Source organism: Stigmatopora nigra, chromosome 5 (genome assembly GCF_051989575.1).
Source record: "Stigmatopora nigra isolate UIUO_SnigA chromosome 5, RoL_Snig_1.1, whole genome shotgun sequence".
Lineage (NCBI taxonomy): Eukaryota > Metazoa > Chordata > Actinopteri > Syngnathiformes > Syngnathidae > Stigmatopora > Stigmatopora nigra.
The window spans coordinates 12,197,848-12,222,119 of record NC_135512.1 but is presented as its reverse complement, the minus strand read 5'-3'; the positions used below and the strand labels follow the sequence as shown (position 1 = coordinate 12,222,119).

The 24,272-nt window shown below is 36.5% G+C and overlaps 1 protein-coding gene and 1 long non-coding RNA gene across 3 annotated transcripts in view; one reads left to right on the top strand and one right to left on the bottom strand.

Annotated features, from left to right (window-relative positions):
- The window catches only part of lepr (leptin receptor), a 32,596-nt gene extending 21,485 nt beyond the window's left edge, over positions 1-11,111 (top strand). For both annotated transcript variants that reach the window (XM_077717706.1, XM_077717707.1), the window contains exons 7-16: positions 570-711; positions 2,003-2,163; positions 2,245-2,338; positions 4,241-4,343; positions 4,895-5,106; positions 6,668-6,810; positions 7,639-7,798; positions 7,938-8,061; positions 8,803-8,878; positions 9,226-11,111. In XM_077717706.1, coding sequence (XP_077573832.1) covers positions 570-711; positions 2,003-2,163; positions 2,245-2,338; positions 4,241-4,343; positions 4,895-5,106; positions 6,668-6,810; positions 7,639-7,798; positions 7,938-8,061; positions 8,803-8,878; positions 9,226-10,065 — 2,055 coding nt within the window. In that variant the 3' untranslated portion in view covers positions 10,066-11,111. The remainder of the gene's footprint in view (positions 1-569; positions 712-2,002; positions 2,164-2,244; positions 2,339-4,240; positions 4,344-4,894; positions 5,107-6,667; positions 6,811-7,638; positions 7,799-7,937; positions 8,062-8,802; positions 8,879-9,225) is intronic.
- On the bottom strand, positions 6,238-7,339 carry LOC144197113 (uncharacterized). Its single transcript, XR_013326471.1, has 3 exons — positions 6,913-7,339; positions 6,721-6,820; positions 6,238-6,324 (listed from the first exon to the last, which is right to left on the bottom strand). It is a non-coding gene; the product is annotated as an uncharacterized LOC144197113 (long non-coding RNA).
- Positions 11,112-24,272: the final 13,161 nt, after the last annotated feature.

The following is a 24,272-nucleotide window of genomic DNA, read 5'->3' as shown; positions in this document are numbered from 1 at the left end:
TTAAGGCACTCTATTTTAAATTGAAAAAAAAAAAACAATGGCTCAAAAACACAGCAAGCTGTACAGTGAGTAAAAAAGCAACCAGGCAGGGTTTTTGCTTGATCTAATTATTTTAATTATCATTTAATAACATTACGTTATTTTACTTGACAAATAAAACAAGTGACGCACAGAAATCAGCACGGTGTTCATGCGACAGATTACCAGGTAATCTTTTTTTAGTGCTTGCCTTAATAACTAGTTGTTGCCGAAACTTAACAGTTAACATGCTACCTGTGCAAATTCAATTAATCCAGAAATGAAGTTCAAAATTGGCATTTGTAAAATATTGTTGTTGACAGATGAGCTCATATTGTTAGCCTCGTTCATTAAAAATGATTTTTGATTTGCATTTTTAGCTTTAATTTTTGAAAATGTTCAAACGTTTGCACCCTAATATTTTTGGTTTGATACACTATTATGAGTACATTATGAGAATGTTAGGATTTTCTGTTGTTCTAACAATATTGGGCATTGGATAATTGATATTTCAGAATATAAGTTTTTCTTATCTTCCCTGCTTTCTGCAGGTAGTTTCTACAGGGCTGGAGCGCAGGCTGATTCTACATCTGAAGCCTGAAGTCAACTATACCATGCAAGTTCATTGCTCGGGTTTGCATGGACCTCCATTATGGAGCAACTGGAGTCAACCTCATCACATCTACCTTTACAGTAAGGCTTATTTTGTTCCGCTGCTAAAAGTATTTGGCAGACAAACAAACGCAAACTTTCTTATTCACTGTTTATCATATGGATGATCTTAAGTCACTTAAGTCAATATGGCAGTCATGGGGCAACCTCCACTCTCTAAACTGGCAGGGCGGATAATATAATGTGCTGCCATTGAAATAAGATGAGGATTAGTTTAGTCAGGTTTAGATTGTACAATCTCACTACCTCAACTCGCTAAAATCAGAATTAACCTGTTTGCTCCACTCTATCAAAAAGAGAATGAATAATTCAGGCTTATGATGCATTAATACAATGACCTCAATTATTTCAGAGGTAAATATGCAAGCGCTAGAGCATTAAAGAGGGATGTTGCTCATTAGAATTAGCCTTTAATGAGACACTTTCCCGGGCCACAGAGGTCAGTTTTTTTTGCAATTATTACCATTGTGTAATCATGGTAGTTGATGCCAACGTCTCATTGTCTTTGGGTGTTGTCTTTGCTGGGCTGGAAAATGACTTGTCATACCAATGCGTGACACCTCCACTTGGAATATAAACAGCATCCATAAAACTTTGAGTCAATGCATGAGTGCTACCTGGGACCTATTTATTCGAGGTCATCTGGCTGTGGTGCCTCCAGTTGCTCGACTCCTTCATCAAAGAGAACACATCTAAATTTACAGTCTCAAGCAAGTTATTGTGTTCATGTGGTTACGATGGTCAGTGTAAACAAAATGTGAAGAACTGCATGCCCCTCCGGGCCAGAGTGGGGGGAACACCCTGAATCGGTGGCCAGCCTATCACAGGGCACGAGGATACAAACAACCATTTACACTCATACTTAGGAGCAATTTTGAGTGTCAAATCAGCCTACCATGCACGTTTTTTTTGGAATGTGGGAGGAAACCGGAGTACCCGGGGGAAACCCATGCAAGCCCGGGGAGACCATTCAATCTCCAAATAGATGGATGTGAATTAGATTTTAACTCAGGACCCCAGAGCTGTGAGGCCGACAAGCTAACCACTCGCGCCACTGGGCTGTCGCTGTCTCCCATTTGGCAGAGTGGTTTTCTTCCCTAAATGATATTCACACGCTGAACCGTAGTAAGGTCATGTTGCTGTTGCACACATCTTTCATCCAATGACTGTTCTCTTTCCAAATGAAACATTCTCATATGAATGAGAATGTCTGAAATGTGCTTCTTGTAAGATTAGTGTTTTACTAATTTTCTTGATTCCACTTAGCTGTTCCATGTTTGATGCTTATTTTTATATATATATTTCTGGTTAGACGTGACCTACATCCCTCAACACATCGTGGCCCATCCGGGGGAGAATATAAGCGTTTATTGTGTGTTCAATGACGTCAGCATCAGTGCCAGCACTGCCAAATGGGTACTGAACCACGACCAGTTCCTCTCTTCAAGCCAGTATTACCCAGTTAACCAACGGGTATGGATGCAAGCTTGCTTTGATTGCATTATTGTGGTTTATTTCAAAACTATTGTCCTCATTTAATTTCATCCAAACTAGGTCAGCCACATCACTTTACAGCCATCAGGCTCAGAGATGTATCATGTGCTGCAATGTGCAAATGAGCTATCTCATAGCAACATCTATATAGAAGGTGAGCTTTTACTAAACATTTTAATGACACATGAATATTATGTTATTATGTTACCGTTTGCTCCGTGTCGGGGTTTGAAACCCGCCTCCCCTTTTGTCTCTGAATGTTTCCTTTGTACTTTTTGGGGGGTATTTTCCAGCTTCTCTGGTTTACTCTGGTTTAAAAATCATTTGAGGCCATTTAAGTCTAATGTTGTTAATATGAATGAATGTTTGTGTCCCTGCTATTTGTGGATTAGTTCAGGGTGTGTACACTTTTCACCCAAAGTCAGCTGGGATAGCGACTCTAATAAGAATAACCAGAATACAACCCCAATTCCAATGGAGATGGGGGTTGGTTAGCAATAAATCAAAACAGAATACAATGATTCACAAATTGTCTTCAACCAATACTTAATTGCACACACTAGAAAGAATATATTCAATGTTCAAACTGGTCAACATTTTCTTTAACAAGTACTCATTTACTTATAATTTCATGGCTGCAAAATTCGAAAAAGCTGGGACGGGTGGCAAAATAGTCTGAGAACGTTGAGAAATGCCTATGAAATACCTGTTTGAAATATCCCACAGGTGAATAGGCCAATTTGCAACAGTTAGGTGACATTGAGTATAAAACATTTCCCATGAATTCTTCAGTCATTTACAAGCAAAGATGTGAAGAGGTTCAGCTATTTATAATCATGTGCATAAGACAATAGTCAAACATTTAAAGGGAAATGTTCTTCAACCTGCAATTGTAAGGATTTTAGTCACCTACGGTCCATGATATCATCAAATGTTTCAGAGAATCTGGAAGAATTACTGCATATAAGTGGCACAGTAGAAAACTAAAATTGAACTCCTGTGACCTTCCCTAATGCAAAACAAAGTATTCTAGGTTAAATTTGCTGACTTTGTGTTGATTGTATTGTATTCAAATCGGATCAAATGGTTTTCCATTTTTTAAGAATTGTCTTTAAATCGGGGCATAGACGGTGAATCCAAAATTAATTGGACTGTTTTTTAGTGTGAAAGAGTCATAATTCTAATTTTCTGCCATCCGTCCAACCAACGTACTTTTCATGGACACTCCTGCTTATATAGGCAAGACGATGCCAAGCCACACTCTGCACGTGTTACATCAGTTTTCAATCACAAATTGAACATGTGCGAAGCCCTATGACGTGTAAAATAAGAAAATGGAGCCCGCAAAGTGTTGAAAAGCTGAGCTGTACATCATGCAAGAATAGTGAAGAATTCCACCTACAATGCTTCAACACTTGTCAAGAGTGTCCCCATTTCCTAGATGTTTATTGACTTTTGTGACTCGAGATACGAAAAAGATCCAATTTACAAAATCTCCCAAAATGTACACACACACACACACACAGGGCACACGTAAAAGTCTAACATGTAGTACTAGAAAATGGACAGCTTTCAGCCATGGTAGAACGGGCTCTTGCTGCTATCTACCGGACAAATGTTACGTCTCCCAAGTATTTTGTCTCCCCATATAACGGCCGCCAAGGGAACAATATCAGCGGCGCAGGGCACATTTTCACAGGGATTTTTGACCATTATATTCATTTTAAGAAATTAATAAAAATCGGTTGAACATGATTTATAAATCATTGTATTTGTTTTTATTGATGTTTAACAGAATATTCCTACTTGATTGGAATTGAAGTTGTAAAGTGAATGCATATTATGTAATATGGATAAAACAGCTATTATTGTCCGACTTTCCTCATTGAAGTTTTAAAAAGGTTTGTTCCATTATCACGTTTCTACTGGCTTTCCTGCCATTGTCAATGGCAGGAAAGCGAGTGATGTGATAATGTAAGCTTGAGTATCACACTGAAATGTGAAATGTTCTTGCATTTATTTTCCATAATCTAAGTGGATGCCTGCATTTTTGCAGGAGCCTCAATTGACATAAAATGTCAAACTAATGGGGATCTGGATGCCATGAGTTGTAATCGGACAGCCCCACTATGGAGAATAAAGGAAACATTAAAGTTCACGTAGGTCATGATTCTTATTTAATACTTATTGACTTTAAAGTGTTCTCACATGTTCTCGTGTTAATGAATACTCAAATCAGTCCTTGTTATTATGAGCAACTTCACTGAACACAGTGTACTGAAAGAGACAATTCTTTTTTTGGGGGCACACCCTTAAAGTACATGTGTCCAATCCTGCAAAGCACGAGGATGCCATGAGGTTGCTCAATAACATTTCATTTTCTCTTCAAAGCAGTATGACATTCTTCACTCAAATCAATGAATGGCAAAGTTTAATAGTTAGCATTCCTGTTCAGGCATGTTGTGGCACACTTCAAATGGAAATGTTTCATGCCTGTTTTACAACCGGTTTTAGTATGTCAAACAAAGTACATTAAATTCACATCTATTCTCACTGTTTCTATCATCAAATATTTCTTTGAATACATTTTGAAAAGATTTTCATGATATTTTCTTATAGTAGTTTTATTAATCTACAATATTTCTAATTCTCACACTTGTTTTTAGTTGTGTTTATGGTCCTTAAAAATCTTCAATGTTTTTCACCGCAGATGGGCTCACGTACCCTGTGATCAAATGGAGAGAGAGAGTACGGGTGACGAAGTTGGAAAGATGTGTTCTGATTGCCCGGAGGTCGGATCCAAGATAGAATGTTGCAAAATCCGCCCTTTGCGCATGAGTTGCCACAAACTCTGGGTAGAAATTCTGTACCATCAAAGAGCTATCAAATCCAAACCCATTTACATATCACCTCAATATCATGGTAAGCCATCTAATTTGAAATCTGATTTAAACACATTTATTAAAAACACTGATTAAACATTGTGAAACTGCCACTGCAGTAAAGACAACAAGGCAGCAGTAAGTCAACTGGGAATAGCAGAGGCTAATTTAGGGTTTGAAAATGTTTTGTTGTTGTTAGATGTTGTTACAATCCAGTCACAGTCTTAGACCTGTTGTTGAGATTTTATGAGGTAACCAAAATAAATAGAGTTGCATCTAGTGGTATAAATCGAGCCATCCGTAAATGTGAATATCTTCATTCGTTTTCCATCCTACGTATGCTCACAAGGCTCGCGGGAGTCCTCAGCCAACTAAAGTCAGCAGGCAGAGGACGCCCTGAATTGTTGCTCGCGAATCTCAGGACACGAGTACACGAACAACTGTATTTCAAACTCATCCCTAGGGACAATTTAGAGTGGAATGTAAATTCCTTGCTATACATGTGTGTGTATGTATATATGTGTATATTTGTGTGTATGTGTATATTCGTGTATATGTGTATATTTGTGTGTATGTGTATATTTGTGTGTGTGTATGTATGTGTGAATACATATACATATGCATACATATACATATGCATACATATACATACATATACATATACATATATATATATATATATATATATATATATATATATATATATATATATATATATATATATATATATATATATATATATATATATATATATATATATATATATATATATATATATATATATATATATATATATATATATATATATATATATATATATATATATATATATATATATATATATATATATATATATATATATATATATATATATATATATATATATATACATACATATATACATATACATATATATACATACACATATACATTTTATATATATATATATATATATATATATATATATATATATATATATATATATATATATATATATATATATATATATATATATATATATATATATATATATATATATATATATATATATATAGTATGTGTATGTATATGTATGCATATGTATATGTATATATATGTATATATATGTATATATATTAAAGATAACGCTAGAAATTCATTGCCGGAATTGTAGAAAACTGGAACATGCCTACCGTGGGCAAATGTTTCATGACTCCTCATTTGTCAGCGTGGAATGCCAGAGTGTTGTGTTACAGCTTGGCCAATGGCTTTGCTGTGTCTTGTGGAAAGCACAAATAAAAAACATAAATACATGGGGGATGCGATGGGGGGTTTGAGGGCTTTAACTTGTCGGCAGTCACAGGCAAAGCTTTTATTGTGGAAGGTGTTTGCCAGAACGCAGTGTTCTACTTGGCGTCACCCAAAACCCTGTTTATTTCCACCCAAAAATTCAAGTTGTATGACCAGCAAAAGTAATTATTATTTTTTTTCAGCCTTTGCATGTTTTCTACACCCATCGTCAAACATTTTATGCACAGAGTTTTTAAAGCCTGATTGTCTAAAAGACTTCAGTCCCTTTAAATAATCTATTATTTTCTGTTGCCCCATTTTCTGACATGCAGTCAAGCCACACGCACCAACTGAAGTAACGGCGGAGAATCTAAAAACTGGGTACCTGAATATAACGTGGAAGCCACCAGATTTGTCTGTGGACGAAGCCCATTGTCAATTCCGTCTCAACTCTGCAACTCCACCAGAGTGGACGGTGGGCTTTTCTTGCACATTTTAAAATACCAAAATGAGTTTTATTCGGGCGGCACGGTGGATTGCATGGTTAGCGGGTCAGTTCAAATCCAGGTTAGCCCACCTGTGTGGAGTTTGCATGTTCTCTCCGGGCCTGGATGAGTTTTCTCCGGGTACTCTGATTTCCTCCCACATTCCAAAAAAAACATTGTAGGCTGATTGGACATTTCTGAATTGCCCCTAGGTATAATTGTGGGAGTAAATGGTTGTTTGTCTCATTGTGCCCTGGTTGGCCACCAATTCAGGTTGTCCCCCACCTCTGGCCCGAAGTCAGCTGGGATAAGCTCCAGCACACCACGCAACCCTACTGAGGATAAAGTGGTTCAGAAAATGAGATGAGTTTAGATGCATTTTTATTCTATGTATTACAATTCATTTGAGGACTAGCATAGTGAGTAAAAACACCTAGAACAAAAAGTCAATCAAAAGTATTATTGCCCTATTATCCTTTTTAAATCATCCTGAGAACAACCCTTGATGTTGAATGTTTGTTAAGCAATTGTCTATGAATGAATTTTGTTGGGATTCTGAACACATCACTGTTTTTGTTATGATCATTGTCTTAGTAACAATGATGTTACCATTACGCTAGTAGTCAACTTGTATTTCAAAGCTCTTTTATAGTGCCAGGAACAGCAGTACTCTTTTTAGAAGCTATCAAATGAATCAGTTTTTCTTTCTAAAAAATTATTCCCTATTTAATTGCAATATCCGCCATCAAATAAAGAATGATGTCGACTCGCCACCGGTATTTTTACCCTTGGTTTAACATTTTTTTTACTACACACAGCTATACGATCCCGTGACAAAATCGTCAGCAGTGGTTCCGCTTCCAGATCCAGACATATGCAAGATTTATACAGTCCAAGTAAGCTGCAAACCCAAAAACCTCCATGGCTACTGGAGTGATTGGAACGACGCTGTCTACTCTAAACCCCAAAACAGTGATGGTAATAAATTAACATGAACTCGTTTGCAAGATTTTGCAAGTTCTTCAAAAATATGAACCGACATCCCAATCACCTTGACACCTCAATGTTTCTCCTTTATCTCCTGAACATGGGCCTGATTTTTGCCTAATTCTTGAAGATGGTGAGATCACAAAGTGTCCAAGTGATGCAACCAGTGGAGACCCTTCAGCCTACACAACATTGCTGATCATTGCCCTCATCTCCATCGCACTCTTTGTCTCCGTGGTCCTCTCCCAAAACCAGTAAGTATGCTAAGAATACCTCATGATTGACAATTTAAGTCATTCTAAGACATAGGGCCTGACTTTCAGATGCAACCTATCGAGGGTTGTTTGCTTTTGTCTTCCTTCGAAGTATTCCCAAAATGATGCACACATGTCCTCACTATAGGATTACGCACGACCACCTGCCAACGAGAAGTAGTACATACTCCTCTCGTATTAGCGATCGCTTCGCCATCCGCACTAGTGGCAAAAAAAAAAAACACTGAAAAAATGCAACGCTCCGCCCAGTGCTCGTAGTGACATTATACAACGCAGTATGAGTAGCCTCTCGTTTCCGCTGTATGCTCGCAGATCAAAATTTGTCTCATATCGCGAGATAAATATTTGCCCAAAACTTTACTTGTATCTCAAATTGCTCGTATGTTGAGGTATTACTGTACAAAACGTGTCAAAAATTGTCTTTACAATTTTAATTGACTGAGAGTTATTAATTTGACAATGTGTTAAATGTCTCGTCTCATTTTTCTGAACCGCTTTATCATCATTAGGGCTACAGGGTGCTGGAGCCTATCCCAGCTGACTCTGGGCTAGAGGCAGGAGACACCCTGAATCGGTTGCCTGCAGATGTGTTAAATGCTTTATTTTGATTGAAGTAGTGTGGAACTGTATTGCATTTGGGTGTTGCTCAAACGCACAAAAACTGTGACTGAAACACAGTATATACGAGAAATGTCTCAGCCAGCTGTACTTTGTTCTCAGGGTCAAGCGGTTTGTGTGGAAAGAGGTGCCCAATCCCAAAGAATCCTCCTGGGCAAAAAGACTCAACTTCAAGAAGGTAATACAATACCTGCATACATCCTTCCTTCTATTTTCTTTTGGTCCCATGCTGAACTGGTGAAAAAAAGTTTAGCAAATTATATGGTTTACCAGATTTGCATTTACAAATGTTTATATACAGTGGGCCCTATAGTGATAACATTGAGAATAGGTCAATATAATCAATTCTGTGTCAAGCAACTGCCAACCTAAAATATTAACATTTTTAATGTTATACTTGAATTCTTTCACGCTCAGTGAATGTACCATGAACTTAAGCACTTACAAGTAAATACAGTATACATGTCTTAGCTAGGTCAAAATTAGAAAACAGTACTTTAAGCAAATGTTCATTCTTTTCTTCAGCCTGACACCTTACACGAGCTATTCCAAGCCTCTGATGTAATGCCAGCCTGGCCACTGCTTCTCCCCTCAGAGAACATTTCCAAAGTGGTTATTATGGAACAGTCTAATCTCTCCGTTCTTACCACGGCTTTGGTCCAAAGCCCACTTATGTCCCCGACTTCAGACATTGCATCCCTTCGTTCTTTTCTTGATGGGAACCAAAACATATCAGTGAATAGTGAATCTCTCTTGGGTGGCATTTCCCCTTCAGTCCAAACTTTGGATAGTTCAAACTCCCCTAGGCCACGGCTTGATGAGCTGCAGCTCCACGATTCTTCACCGAGTATCATGGAAAATTCAGCCCAGTCTTCCGTGGCATACGCTTCAGTGCTACTCACTAACCCAAAACAGCGGGAAGAGATCATTTCTCCCTGTGATCGGGATGGTAGCGGCAGTAGCTCTAGTGACGAAGGTAATTTTTCCGCCAACAACTCAGACATTTCCGGATCCTTCCCTGGTGGCCTGTGGGAGTTGGAGAGCTGCAATGGGGTAGAGATGGAAGACCCGCGTAGATCCTGCTCCTACAACTCGGTGGAGGAACTTTTTGAAACGTCGGATCAAGAAGATGCGAATGAAGAGAAGGGTTTCTATCTTGGAATGGACTATGAAGTTAAGGATGAGCGAGGGGAGGAAGAGAAGAAAGAAGGGCTATTGAAAGGTATCATTTTAAACACAGATGACTGCTCAGTGGAGTCGACCCTCACGCCCACAGAGCTGCTTTCCGCAACTACTTGCGATCTCTCGCCACTTTACATGCCCCAGTTCAGAACTGCAATCTCCTCAAGGCAAACACCAGATTGAAAAAAAGGAAAAAGAAAAAACTCCTGTAATTTGCACAATGTTCCACATTAGATAATGTCTTTTTTACTGCATAATTGCCATCCTCATCGCTGAAGACTTTCAAATGGAAATCAGTTTCAGCAGAATTAAATTGACTTTGAATGTCAAACTATGCCAAAGAGCTTTAAATAGTGTGTAACTCCACAATGTTATTCAGCAGTGCTGCTATATCTTATTACAGGTAAGGTAATGACGCGCTTTAAACGTTCCTTTTAAGCAGAGAAAATTGTGCTTTTAACGGAAACCTAAACAATTTTCACTCCCACTGTGGAGGGAGAGTCACCACAGCATAGGCCTCCCTATATAGTATATATAGGAGAGATATAAAGAGAGATGAAAGATCTTCATATGTAGTATATACAATGACCTTGGGTGCTCAATATGTCGGCCGTGAGCTACTAGTCGATCGCTAAGGTGCTGTTGGTAGATTGCATGACACTAAGATTTGATCCATGGTTTGGATTTGTAGTAAAATTTTATATGGGACTTGAGCTGGGAAACAGCGTCATCGCGAGTCCAAGCACGATTACTACTTTCCTACACTATGTTGGGTCCTGTTGGCATTAGGTATCTATATCATCAGCATGAATAACTGATTACCTTTGTCAGGGGCCTGGAAAAAAGGAAAGATCTCACAAAGTTGACTACTTGGAAAGTAGATCTTTGAGCAACAATGTTTGAGCGCCCCTGAGTTTAACCATTCAGACAACTTTCAAGCAGATAAGTGTTTAACGATAAATAAGCAGAACACCCTCACCTCACACTACACATGGATTCTATTGTGATGTGACTCATAGATCCAAATTTTAGTTGGCCAAACTGCATCTCGATAGTGATGTTACAACGGTTACTTATGAGGGTATGTAAACTCAGGTAATGGTTCTGAACACAACAAGAATGAGGATGAGACAAAGAGAAAAGAATGGTGTCAATTCAGAGATTCTGCATATACAACTCGTGTCAGACAGAAGTCATTTTACGTTGCCATTTCTTGTAAATAAAACCTGCATATAATATATTATATATTTATATATATATATATATATATATATATATATATATATATATATATATATATATATATATATATATATATATATATATATATATATATATATATATATATATATATATATATATATATATATATATATATATATATATATATATATATATATATATATATATATATATATATATATATATATATATATATATATATATATATATATATATATATATATATATATATATATATATATATATATATATATATATATATATATATATATATATATATATATATATATATATATATATATATATATATATATATATATATATATATATATATATATATATATATATATATATATATATATATATATATATATATATATATATATATATATATATATATATATATATATATATATATATATATATATATATATATATATATATATATATATATATATATATATATATATATATATATATATATATATATATATATATATATATATATATATATATATATATATATATATATATATATATATATATATATATATATATATATATATATATATATATATATATATATATATATATATATATATATATATATATATATATATATATATATATATATATATATATATATATATATATATATATATATATATATATATATATATATATATATATATATATATATATATATATATATATATATATATATATATATATATATATATATATATATATATATATATATATATATATATATATATATATGATGTAAAATGAGCTGTGTTGAAACATCTGCTTTTATTGTAATCAGATCACTACAGTGTTCTCATAGTGTACAGCGTGTTTAAATTTGAAAATATTTAAATGGCGAAAAAATACTGAAATATGATGAATAACTGTTGTTATAGCACATTGATATATTTTATCTATTTTTCATTGTGAAAATAAATTATTTGTTGATAGACGACTGTGTTGGTCTCTGTTAAAGCATAACATTCATTGAATGAAAATTGGTCAACAAGAATTTAGCCTCAATTCATTTCGTCAACATTACATCTGTTCAGTTTCCAGAAAAACTTGCCCCTGTCCCCTCCCTTTCCCTTTTGTCTTGCCACTCCTGCTCAAGATGTTCCTTGGTTTTATTTCTATATTCACATTTCTCATACTGAACTAATTTATCAATGTTGATTTGGCAAGGCAATGAGTAATTTCATCAGCCGAAACCCCAGAATGACCTGAAACACACAATAGCTCAACCCTGCCGTTTATCATTTCAATTATAATGAAGTACAATATTATTTCAGAATTAACTGACACGTTGCTTTGTTTCAAACAAACCACAGCTGCATCTGAGTCTGAATAAATAACCAAATTCTCTGGCTTGACTTTCACCACTGAGCTAGCTATTGCTTTTTATTTATTTAAATTCTAAACCTTACAACGTTCTTTGACTGTAGAAACCATTTGTAAACATCTTCAAATAAGATTCATTTAGTTTCCTCACAAGGCTCGTGGGTGTGTGTCGGCTGATATTGGGGCAGGAGGCCGTGGACACCCTGAATCGGTGGCACGAGGAGACAGAAACCCGTTCACGCTCTGACTCATACCTAGGGGCAATTTAGAGTGCCCAATCAGCCTATCATGCATGTTTTTGGAATGTGGGAGGAAACCCAAGTACTCGGAGAAAACCCACACAGGCCCGGGGAGAACATCCAAGTTCCACATTGGTGGACCGACCCGGACTTGAACCCAGGTCCCTCACTGTGAGGCCGGGTTAGAATGAAATGGGATGATACTTACTGTATGACATTCAGGAAATGTCATAGCGTCTCTCAGAGGCATACATATATTACTACACTTCACCAACAAAATTAGAAATAATACAGTATGTATACTAAGTTGCACAGGGGGCGCCCGGTGGAGCAAGTGGTTAGCGCGTCGGCCTCACAGCTCTGGAATCCTGGGTTCAAATCCAGTTCATGTCCACCTATGTGGAGTTTGCATGTTCTCCCCAGACTTGTGTGAGTTTCCCACATTCCAAAACCTGCATGGTAGGCTGATTGGACTCACTAAATTGCCCCTAGGTATAAGTGTGAGTTTGAATGGTTGTATGTCTCCTTGTGTGCTGCGATTGGCTGGCCACCAGTTCAGGGTGTCACCCGCCTCTAGTTTGAAGTCAGCTGGGATGGGCTTCAGCACCCCCTGCGACCCTAGTGAGGATAAAGTGGTTCAGAAAATGAGATGAGAGATTCCTGATGTAGTATTTTGTACGAGGTTGTATAAAGAAAGCTTTTGCACCATACTATATTTCAGCCACATGGAGGCACAAGAGTAGCAGTCATTAAACTCAGTCTTGCAGGATTTGTTATTTGGCTCACTGGTGTTGACCATAGAAGGATAACTTTCCTTGGCAAAAACGGTGCAAAGGACTGATGCCATGCTTGGTTCGGATATGGTTGCGGAAAGAAAACCACAGAGAGAACATTGGGCTCAGAATACTTCCCTGATCTGCCTAGGAAAGAATGTCCAAACCTGAGAAATACAAATGTTTTCAATCAATAGGAACATGAGTCAATTTAACAATCTTTAAAAAATAAAACAGTAACCAGCATATTGATAGTAATCAAAACAAATGCCATGTCCATTCAAGTGTTTCGCCAGCAATTTTCCAAGGGGTCCTGTAATCAGGCACTTCTTGGAAAACAGTCATAGGATAGATTTTAGCATGTTGATAATTGAGCAAGAAAAGGCCAGAATTTTAAGTTTCATGAATCAATTCACTCTTATAAAGTTTAGCACTTTCCAAAATAAATTATGGGTAAAATGAATCAAACTGTGCGGATAAGCATAACAATAAATGAGGATAAGCGGTTCAGAAAATGAATGAATGAACCAATTAACCTTGAAAATATATTATATTTTGTTAGACAGTCCCTTGTGTGGAACAAATATGTGGTAAATGCAATCAAATTATCATATTGAAGTTAAAACGGTTTAAAAATAAAAATAAAATGGTACTGTACACGAAGACTGCTTAAAATTAGTCAAGCAATCTATGCATGATATAAAAACATTGGGTAAGACTTGGCTTAATTTAGTAGTCTGGGATGCAAATTCCTGCATAATTGGATTTATTGTTTTGGAATATAGTCAAGAATACTTACTCCTACTGTTTGTTTAAATTCATTCCAGGTCATGTTTAGATAATTGATTAGATAAAGTGACAATATTTCAGAGAAAGGCCAATAAAACATGACAACTTTATTTACCCAAATTTGGTCTTTAATGATAGGACATTTACGATACAGTTATTGTATTTCTCATTACTTTGTATAGAGTGTCTATTAAAACACACTACAAGACTGAACATATACATTAGTTAAAACCTGGGTATATTTCCAACATCACATTTGTTCCATGTTAATCGTATCACAGAGGAGAAATTAATCAGCGTATAATGCGGTGTCAGTGGTCATGCTACCGTTTGTAACCATCAACCTTATTAATGTTGACCTGGAGTAGGATTAAGCAGCTTGACATGGATCGCCAGACATTAATTCAAGCCACCGTGAATACTGATGTTTATCCATGTAGGCTTGGAAGTCCTTAACACTTGGGTCAAAGGTCATTTTATGGCAAGTTCACTGCAAAAGTCCATAACGGCAAAGGAAACAAAGGGAAATCTACTTTGGTGGATGGGAGAGCCCTTGCAAACTCAATGCAGTCCCCCTCTTTTAGTAAACAAAGTGAGCTTTGGTTGCCTGGCACCGGATTGCTTCATGCTGGACACACTTTGGCTCCCAGGGAATGTAAATCCTCTCTCTCTCTCTCCCTGTAATCTGTAATCTTAGCTCAAATGTATTTCAGTTGTACGGAAATGAATCATAACATTATAGGGATGCGCCACAACAAAAAATGCAGACAAACAATACTTTAGGGGTTGAAATATGTGATATTTCTCATAGGAATGCAGTTTTTTTTTGTAGCAGAGACGTCATGGGGTGATGAACTCAAAACCTCAGATGGGAGGGAATATGTGGGGAATAAACAACAACAATCAAACAGAGGCTTTTTTTCCAGGGCCTTTTACTTTTTTTGTGGGGACTGAAGAAGTGCTAAGAAAGACACTTTAACATGGAACCATGTAAACTATTTGATGTATGATGCATGACTAATTTCAGATGAAGCTATATTTTACTTTAGTAGTAAGTTCCCATGACATTCCATTAGGATCTCTCATGATCTTTCTCATGGTCTTTCATGGTTTGGTGCAGAAATGACCCTTCCCTAAAATGGGGCTGGTTTTCAATAACATCATTTTACGATGGGCAATTTAGGTTAAATAGGGAATATTTTGATTTCAATGCAGGCCATTTCTGTATGTGCTTTTAAATCTGATATTTCCAGATGTGATTGCAGTCTGAACTGTGCAATAAATACAAGACAGAACACAAAACTGTAATCGTATGCTGATCGTAACACCATTTGTTGTTATGCTTCTATGCATGAAAGCCAGGTGTACTGCAAGCCAGTATGCACGTGGGAGACTTGAATGGATTTAATCCAAAACGGTAGCCATCCAGTTTCAACTTGGTTTGGCTAAAATAACTGGATTTCAGTTGCCAGTTTGAACATGGTGTAACGTGTTTGGGAGAATGATGGATTACGCAGGAAAACACATACTCAAGTATAGGAAGATTAAACTGTTAAAACCATAACTGATATTTGAACCCATAGCATCAAACCTTGAAGGAAGTTATGATAACCACTCAGCCACTGGTGTTTCTTTAGCTTTAGTAGGCCGATACAAAATAGAGCGAGGGTCCCAGACTCGGGTTGGTTTGCAGGCCGCATTAACGTCAACTCGATTTCATGTGGGCCGGACCATTTTAGATATAATATTTATATTTTTTTATTTTATAAATGGATTTAAAGAACTGGATTAAAAGCCCTGAATATTCATTTTTTTTAGATCTAAAACAATGTTTATTTAATCTTTTTTATATATTTTAGATTTTATAAAATGATTTTTGAACTAAAAACACAGAAAAGATGATTAAAAAATTACAATTATTGATTTAAAAGGGGGAAAATCAGGAAGTGTAATATACATCTAGACTCTTCATTTTAATTTGATCCTAAAACAGAAAGTCGGCACTCATGATTTACTTTCCCGGGCCACACAAAATGATGCGGCGGGCCAGATCTGGCCCCCGGGTCGCCACTTTGACACATATGCTATAGAGGCAATCGTTTTAGACAACAAAATCACAGCATAATAAAACTTTATCTCATGCTTAGATGACACATTAATATTTGAATCTGGTGAATCAGAATTCAAATCAAACAAATTTCTTGTTTCATGGTTTACAAATGATGCACAGTTAAAATTCAAAAAATTGGTGGCATATAGAAATATGCACCTTTTCAACAACAACCAAAGACGGCCCTCCGGTCTAAGCCTGGTCTGCCATATTTGGGTCGGGTGAGGAATGCCCTCAGATCAGTGGGTGCTTGTGTCACAAAGCATGATTGTCTCTGACTAACAGGGTGAAAAAGGGGCAGCTGAAAGGCCCCTTTTCAGTCTGACACTCAATTAGGACCTAATTGGTTCGACCCAGGGTCCACGCGGCTGCATGAAACACAGCGTCGCCCCACGCTTCTTAACCCTTGTTTGCTGTTTTCTAACTCCACCCATAGGAAAAATGCCTTTGATGTGGGAATAAGCATCGTCTTAAGCATCAGGCTGAAGGGCTATTTTCCTCATGAATAGGGGCATGGGGAGGAGGCTTTCTTATGCTTCATTTGACTAACAGACGAAGTCATTGCTGATAACTTGACCTAGACGGATAACAAAAAGTCAAGTGTGGTAATGAACTCACATGAACTATGCAGCCATTTGTCTTTGAAATATGTGCATGTACTGAAAACTGTGCATCTATGTATTCATGCCTCCAAATGGGCTTGGAATTTCTGAACGCTGCATCAGCAATGCGTAGGAAGAGGAAGTGCATTATGAATACTAAATTAGACCATTACTGGAACCTTGCATTTCCTGGCGACGGTGGTTTCAATTGTATGAGCACTTTTGTCTGGACTTTTGACTCTGTACCAGTGGTTCTTAACCTTGTTGGAGCTACTGAACCCCACCAGTTTAATATATACATTCACCAAACCTTACTTTAGTGTAAAATAAATTATGATATTTTTCAAATTCAAGATGTATAAATTCCTCGCTGTACTGTTTGGCCGAGCAATGTCACATGATCATCTGCAGCCAGTGATGTTCAAGCGGGGCATGTTATCATCAATAGACATGATGAGTCGATGTGTCTTGACCTCCGTGGCAGAGGCTCCACCGAACCCTTGAGATCGAACCCAGGTTAAGAACCACTGCTCTATACATAAAAAAGGTAGAATTAAATGGCATCTTGAATTTTGGATTGATCTCATCTGTGGACATTCACTATTTGAAAATGTCAGTGATGCAATGGCAACTGACTCAAGGTCTAGTGTGCATACTGTCCACAGTTTGCTGGGAAAGGCCCCAGAACGAGGGACCCTCGTGAGAATAAGCGGTTAAGGAAGTGAATCAATGTTGAAACATATCAGTTAACCCATGAACTAATCAGGAGTTTGAGTTGACATGGCTCCACTCACTTGCACCTATGTATGAACAACAGGTACCGTATTTCACGCTCTATAAGCACCATAAAGACTTAATTTTCTCAAAATCCGACGGTGCGCCTTAAAAAATATTATATAAATATATATATATATATATATATATATATATATATATATATATATATATATATATATATATATATATATATATATATATATATATATATATATATATATATATATATATATATATATATATATATATATATATATATATATATATATATATATATATATATATATATATACATACATACATACATACATACATACATACATACATACATACATACATACATACATACATACATACATACATACATACATACATACATACATACACACACACACACACGCGCACACATATGTGGACAATAAACATTGCTTTCACTCTCAATGTTGTTCCTCCAAATATAGAGCCCAATTATTGTAAAGTTATTCCAAAATTCCCCAATGGCCTCCACTTCTCCTGACCTACGACAAGCAACGTTACTCTATGGGAACTCTGCGCCCTCGCCCCCACTTTTGTTTGTTTCCCTCGGTATCCTGTCGAGCCAAAGGACCACTGGATAAAAAACATCCGAAAGCAGCAGCCTACTCTCGGGATTCCATTATCTGAGAGCACCCTAAGCACCCCAGGCTGTTTCTAATGGGATGAGAAGAAGCCATGTTGCTATGTAAATGTCGCACTTTGTTTTGCCCTAACAAAGTCCTAGTATGTATTTGTGGAAAGGGGAACAGTGGAAATTTTGAGCGGTCTTAAAATATGTGCTTTTCTTTCTTTAACCAAAGTCTTCTCATCACAGATTTTGAGTCAGTCACGTTAGGCTTTGAAAAAAGCAGATCCATTTTCCCCCCAGTCTTGAGTTACACTATAATCATCAACAGCACTCAGAAAGGCCCCAAGAGTCCAACTTTAAACCTTGGGGCTGTGCGCGAAACATTCTTTCAATGGTGTTGCCAGACACAAAAACACTAAATATAATTTTGGCCCAGACAAGACCTCACACCGAGTAGCTCCTCCTCTTTTTGCATAACTCTGCCACTCCTACAAGCACATTATTGTCACCTCACGGCTGAGCCGTGAACTTGCATATGTTTATATGTGAAGGACTCATGACATCGTGGCATTTGGGTAATATAGTTCAGAGAGCCGTCAGAATTAGATGAAATAACTTTATTAATCCCGAAATGTCACTCTAACAGTAGCAAGAGGGTGAGAATACAGACACAGCAAAATACATTTTAGACATAAATAAATAGCTAATTAATTAATAAATACATAAATGTAAAAATAAATAAACAAAAAACAATATATATATATATATATATATATATATATATATATATATATATATATATATATATATATATATATATATATATATATATATATATATATATATATATATATATATATATATATATATATATATATATATATATATATATATATATATATATATATATATATATATATATATATATATATATATATATATACACATTTATTTATACATATACACATATATATGTATACATACAGTCGGTCAATAGGGTTAATGGCAACAGATCTTTTGAATTGGGATTGCATACAGTATGCAAAGCAACATACCTTATTTATTATATTTGCTTACTTTGTTTATCTCATCATCAGGCTTGCAAATATTGGATAGTAATTAAGAACTGAAAATCTAGACTTGAGTATAAAACTGAATGTGAGTACAACTTGTCTAATGTTACCAACACCTCATTTGTTTTCATTAAGATATATTTATCCCATAAAAAAATAATGAGAAATGTTTTCCAACATAAAAAATCAAACTGTCATTGCCAGAAAAAATCACTTGCTGAGTTAATTGTTAATTCTTTTACTGTACGTCAATTTTTTTAGCATTGTAATCCCGCTCATGAATTAATGCTATTTATAAAAATGAGAATAACTTTAAAATGATAATTATTATTGACAACAGACATCTCCAATTTTTCCCGTTAACTATCCATTAGGATACTTTATTTAGTATTATAAAATAAGCCAGGAATGTGCACGCTCATTTGCTGCCTATCATCAGCATCACATGTTCTTTTTTCCCATCAATGGTAGCTGAATGTTAATCTTTTAAGTGCTTACTGAGCTGAAAATAGAGATGAAATCTCAAAAGAATTGCCGAGTTCTCGCATGATGTAAGGCACCAAAAGCATTTGACCTTTGCATGACTTGAGGTTGAAAGAAGTTGATTTAATTATAGATAAATGCAATTGAATATATTATATGATATAAGATTATAAGTGGAGTGTGTTTATTCGTAGACGAAAATAACGACGACACTTTCGTTGTTGCTCCCATTTTTCATGAACTGAACTTGCAGTGTAGATTTTTCCACTATTAACTATATTATTTGGTTGTACAGTTTTGAGGGTACAGCTTGGCAGAAGAAAGATTTGAATTTTTAAAAATAATTTATTGGGAAACTTAAAACCTCAGGAGGACCGACCTGGATTTGAACCAAGACCCCCCAAATGTGAGGCCAACACACTAACCACTAATCGGCCAGGCAGCCTGAAAGGTAATATACTACAGTAAATTTGTAATGGCCAGGTTTTTATATTAAACGGTTCATTGGATATGATTGATTTGTACAGATTCACGTCTTGTAATATCTAATGGAAAAATGATATTTGTGAATGAAAACCATTAGACAAATAGAGTAGCCACAATTTGGTCAAAGTGTCTTTCAATGCATTTAGTTTTCTGGTAATTGAATTGAGATTTGGACACTGTTCATCCAACTGGAATATTTTTTTCCTCAACATTCATGTGAACAAAAAAAAAACTGGGTTTAAATGAGAATCAAGTCACTTCTAATGGCTCTCTTGTGAATGAATGTGTATGGGTGTTAGAAGGGAAAGGAAGAAAGCAGCAGGAAGCTTCCTCCCTCTCCGCATGACCAGAGCAAACTGTTCAGCTCTCTTTTCAGTCTCTTGGGGGAACGCAGGAAGCCTCCCGTCTTTTAGCACCCCAGAAATGGACTGTTGAAGCAAAAGCCGTTTGAGAGCATTCAAGGTAGGTAATGGCATGGATGGCTTGGCTAGCGTTCAAAAGAATGATCAGCAGCGGAAAGGTTACCAACTACTTTAGTGAATCAAATCCCTTCATTTCAAGAGCTAGAATGAATATCATGAATAACGAATTATGCCTGATTGACGAGTTTAAAACACAAAAGGAAAAGACAGGACTTACTGAAAGTCTTCATGACATTTGGCAGAAAGGTGGAAGAGCTTTGAGGAGGTGCTGGAATAGCAAAAGAAGTTGAATAAAACATAGATTTTAAACTACTGGATATCTTTTATTTTAGTGGAAGCGGGAAACCAAGCAATCAACTCATTCACCCTTTTTGTTTATAGAATCTCATATAAAAAAAAAGTGCATACTAGTCCAGGAACACATTAACATGGTAATATCAATTAAAAAAATGTAAAAAAATGGAACATCCATGCATCAACCAATATGCGATGTATCCATAACGGGAAAATGCCAAATTACGTGTCCGAAATTATCACTTAGCGTATTTTTACAACTATATCATTATTTTCACTATTTCACGGCGCTCCGCATTATAAGGCGCACTGTATTATAAGGCGCACCACATTATAAGGCACACTGTCTATTTTGGAGAAATTTTATGACTTTTAAGTGCGCCTTATAGTCGTGAAGATACGGTAATTGCAATTGACTTCCAGGTATGAAGCACTCACTACTTTACAGTCACCTCTAGAGCCAGCCATTGTTGATGTTTTGGATTTTTTTGTATAAAATCTTGCAGTGGGGGAGGAGCTATATGATGGAAGATTTTGTAAACTAAGATAGCATCTGCATATTTATCAGTATTGTTTCAGTTCAGGCGTTTGTCTTTTTTTTTAATATCCGACAGTGGTGGTTTTTCGTTTTTGGTTTTTCAGTTTTTTCCATATATAAGATGCACTAGATTATAAGGCGCACTGTCTATTTTGGAGAACATTTAAGACTTTTAAGTGCGCCTTATAGTCGTGAAAATACGGTATTTGGGTATTTTGCCGAGAAAACGCACCTTTAAAGAAGCACTACCAATTTCGTCATACGCAGTTTCTGGATATGATGACAATTCGGCATTTTGTTGTTGTTGTTTGTTGAGTCAATGATGATGACAAAGCCTATGTCCGATTATTATTATTATTACATCCTCAATATAAACTTTGCATGGCAATTTGAAAAATCTCAGTAAGTGGTAATAAATGCTGCATGAGAAAACGACAATGTAGCTAAAAATAGGCCGTTAGATTGTCATGGTAACCAGAGATCAATTTTCAACCCCTGTAAAGGTTGTATTTTGCCCACAATAGAAGAGAGTGGGATGAAGGTCAGTATAGTAACCTATGTGGGCATGAAATAATCTGCCGAAACGACAGGATCTAAAGAGAAAAAAATTGCTCAAAATCAGAAAAATAACCACAACTCACCCCAAAAACTCCATTTATAAGTATCAAGCTTTAAGTTACACACAGCTCTACTATGGATGCTTTTACTCTGAAACCCATTTCATTTTCTGTCCAAAACTCAAAAAGTATAGTGAAAAGCATTCCACCATTACGTCAAAAAACACAATATATAATGAGTTTTACAGGTCTTTTCCTTTCCATATGGCTGAGCTTATTTGGAAGCAAAACCACAAACTAGTGGAGCAGACTGTCTTTGGCATGTAGAGTTTCTTTACAGCCCAGCACATTTATTAAAAGAGGAAGAATGGGCATTGTGAATCCTATAAGTTGTATTCTTTGTCTATATTCGGGACTGTATGTCTATATGACAAGTGGTGTTTCCAGTTAGAGGTCATACGTGTTTGTATCTGCATGCTTATGTACAGCGCTGTCTATGTGCATTGGCACCGAATACACTTTCCATCGGTGCATTGCATTACAGGAAAGGGGGAAGAAAAGAAAAGCAGAAAGGGGAGAGAGGAAATATCAACAGAGGCATTTAATTGACTGCATTGTAGGATTTCATGAGTTATGTACTGAGAGACGTTTTTCTATTCACAACTCAAAGGTCGTCTGTTTATATATTGCTCTGTCACTGGGTGGGATACAGAAAACTAGGTAGTTAAAATGATTTCATTTCAAAGCCACTTCTAGCGAGCTTACTGTAAAATGGAAAATGGTGCCCTACATAGTATTTAGGTGCATGTCACTTTAAATAATGGACATAGAGAGTAAACTTCCATTCATATCAATGCTCTCGAGAAATGAAGTCCTAACAGGGTGAAAACATTTCTTTAAAAACTCTAATCCAAAAAGTTGGTCCCGTCCTGTTCATAGCTGCTGCTGCACGTGTGTTAATTGTATGAAATTACTGCACAAAACCCTCCCAAGTCTCCCCAGGCAGTCACAATCCACTACATTGTGGCCACCACAAACTATCTTTCAGCTCACTAAACTAAAGAGGAGTCATTCATTCATTTTTTGTTCGTTTTTTTGAATCATTTAAAGGGACACTAAATTGACTGATATAGACCCTCAATCAAAACCAAAATGTCTTGCTTAAGTGAAGCACAGTGGTCTACAACTGCTGGGTGTCCAACCACTGGACCGCCAACTTATCTCCGACCGCAGGCCAGGTTATATAAGACCCCAAAGAAAGACATTCTTAAAAAATGCAAACCCAACTGGCTATCTGAGGAATCATGTGACTGAAGACCAAGGTCAACCGGTGGAAGTTATTTTGCCATGTCATTGTCCATTATCTCTCCCTCTCATTTTCTGAAGCACTTTATCCTCATTAGGGTCGCAGCGGGTGCCAGGCCAGAGGCAGGGGACACCCTGAATCAGAGTCCAGCCGATCAAAAGGTACAAGGAGACGGACAACCATGCACACTCACACCCATAACCAGGGGCAATTTAGAGTGTCCAATCAGCCTAACATGCGTGTTTTTGGAATGTGGGAGGAATCCGGAGAACCGGGAGTAAACCCACGCAGGCCCGAGGTGAGCATGCAAATTCCACACCGGGACCTGGATTTGAACCCAGGATCCCAGAGCTGTGAGGCCGAGGCGCTAACCACATGTTCCACCGAGCTTTATTGATTTATTATTGATTTATTGATCTCATGACTTTTCTTTTCTAAAAGTACAATGGTCATCCACTGGACCGCCAATCAAAGGTCGGAAGAAAACAGACATTCACATTTATACTTTTGGGCAATTTAGAGTGTTCAAACCGCATACCAAGCATGTTTCTGGGCCGTGAGAGTACCTGGAGAAAACCCACGCAAACACCCTCGATCTCAGACCCTGACCAATTTTTGGGCATTCTAGAGCACTGAATAATTTGGTGGAGTACATTTTATTTTGACAATTAGGTTCCCTATAGGCCTGTCATGCTTTCAAAGTGCTCATCTCGCGCTTATTTATCGC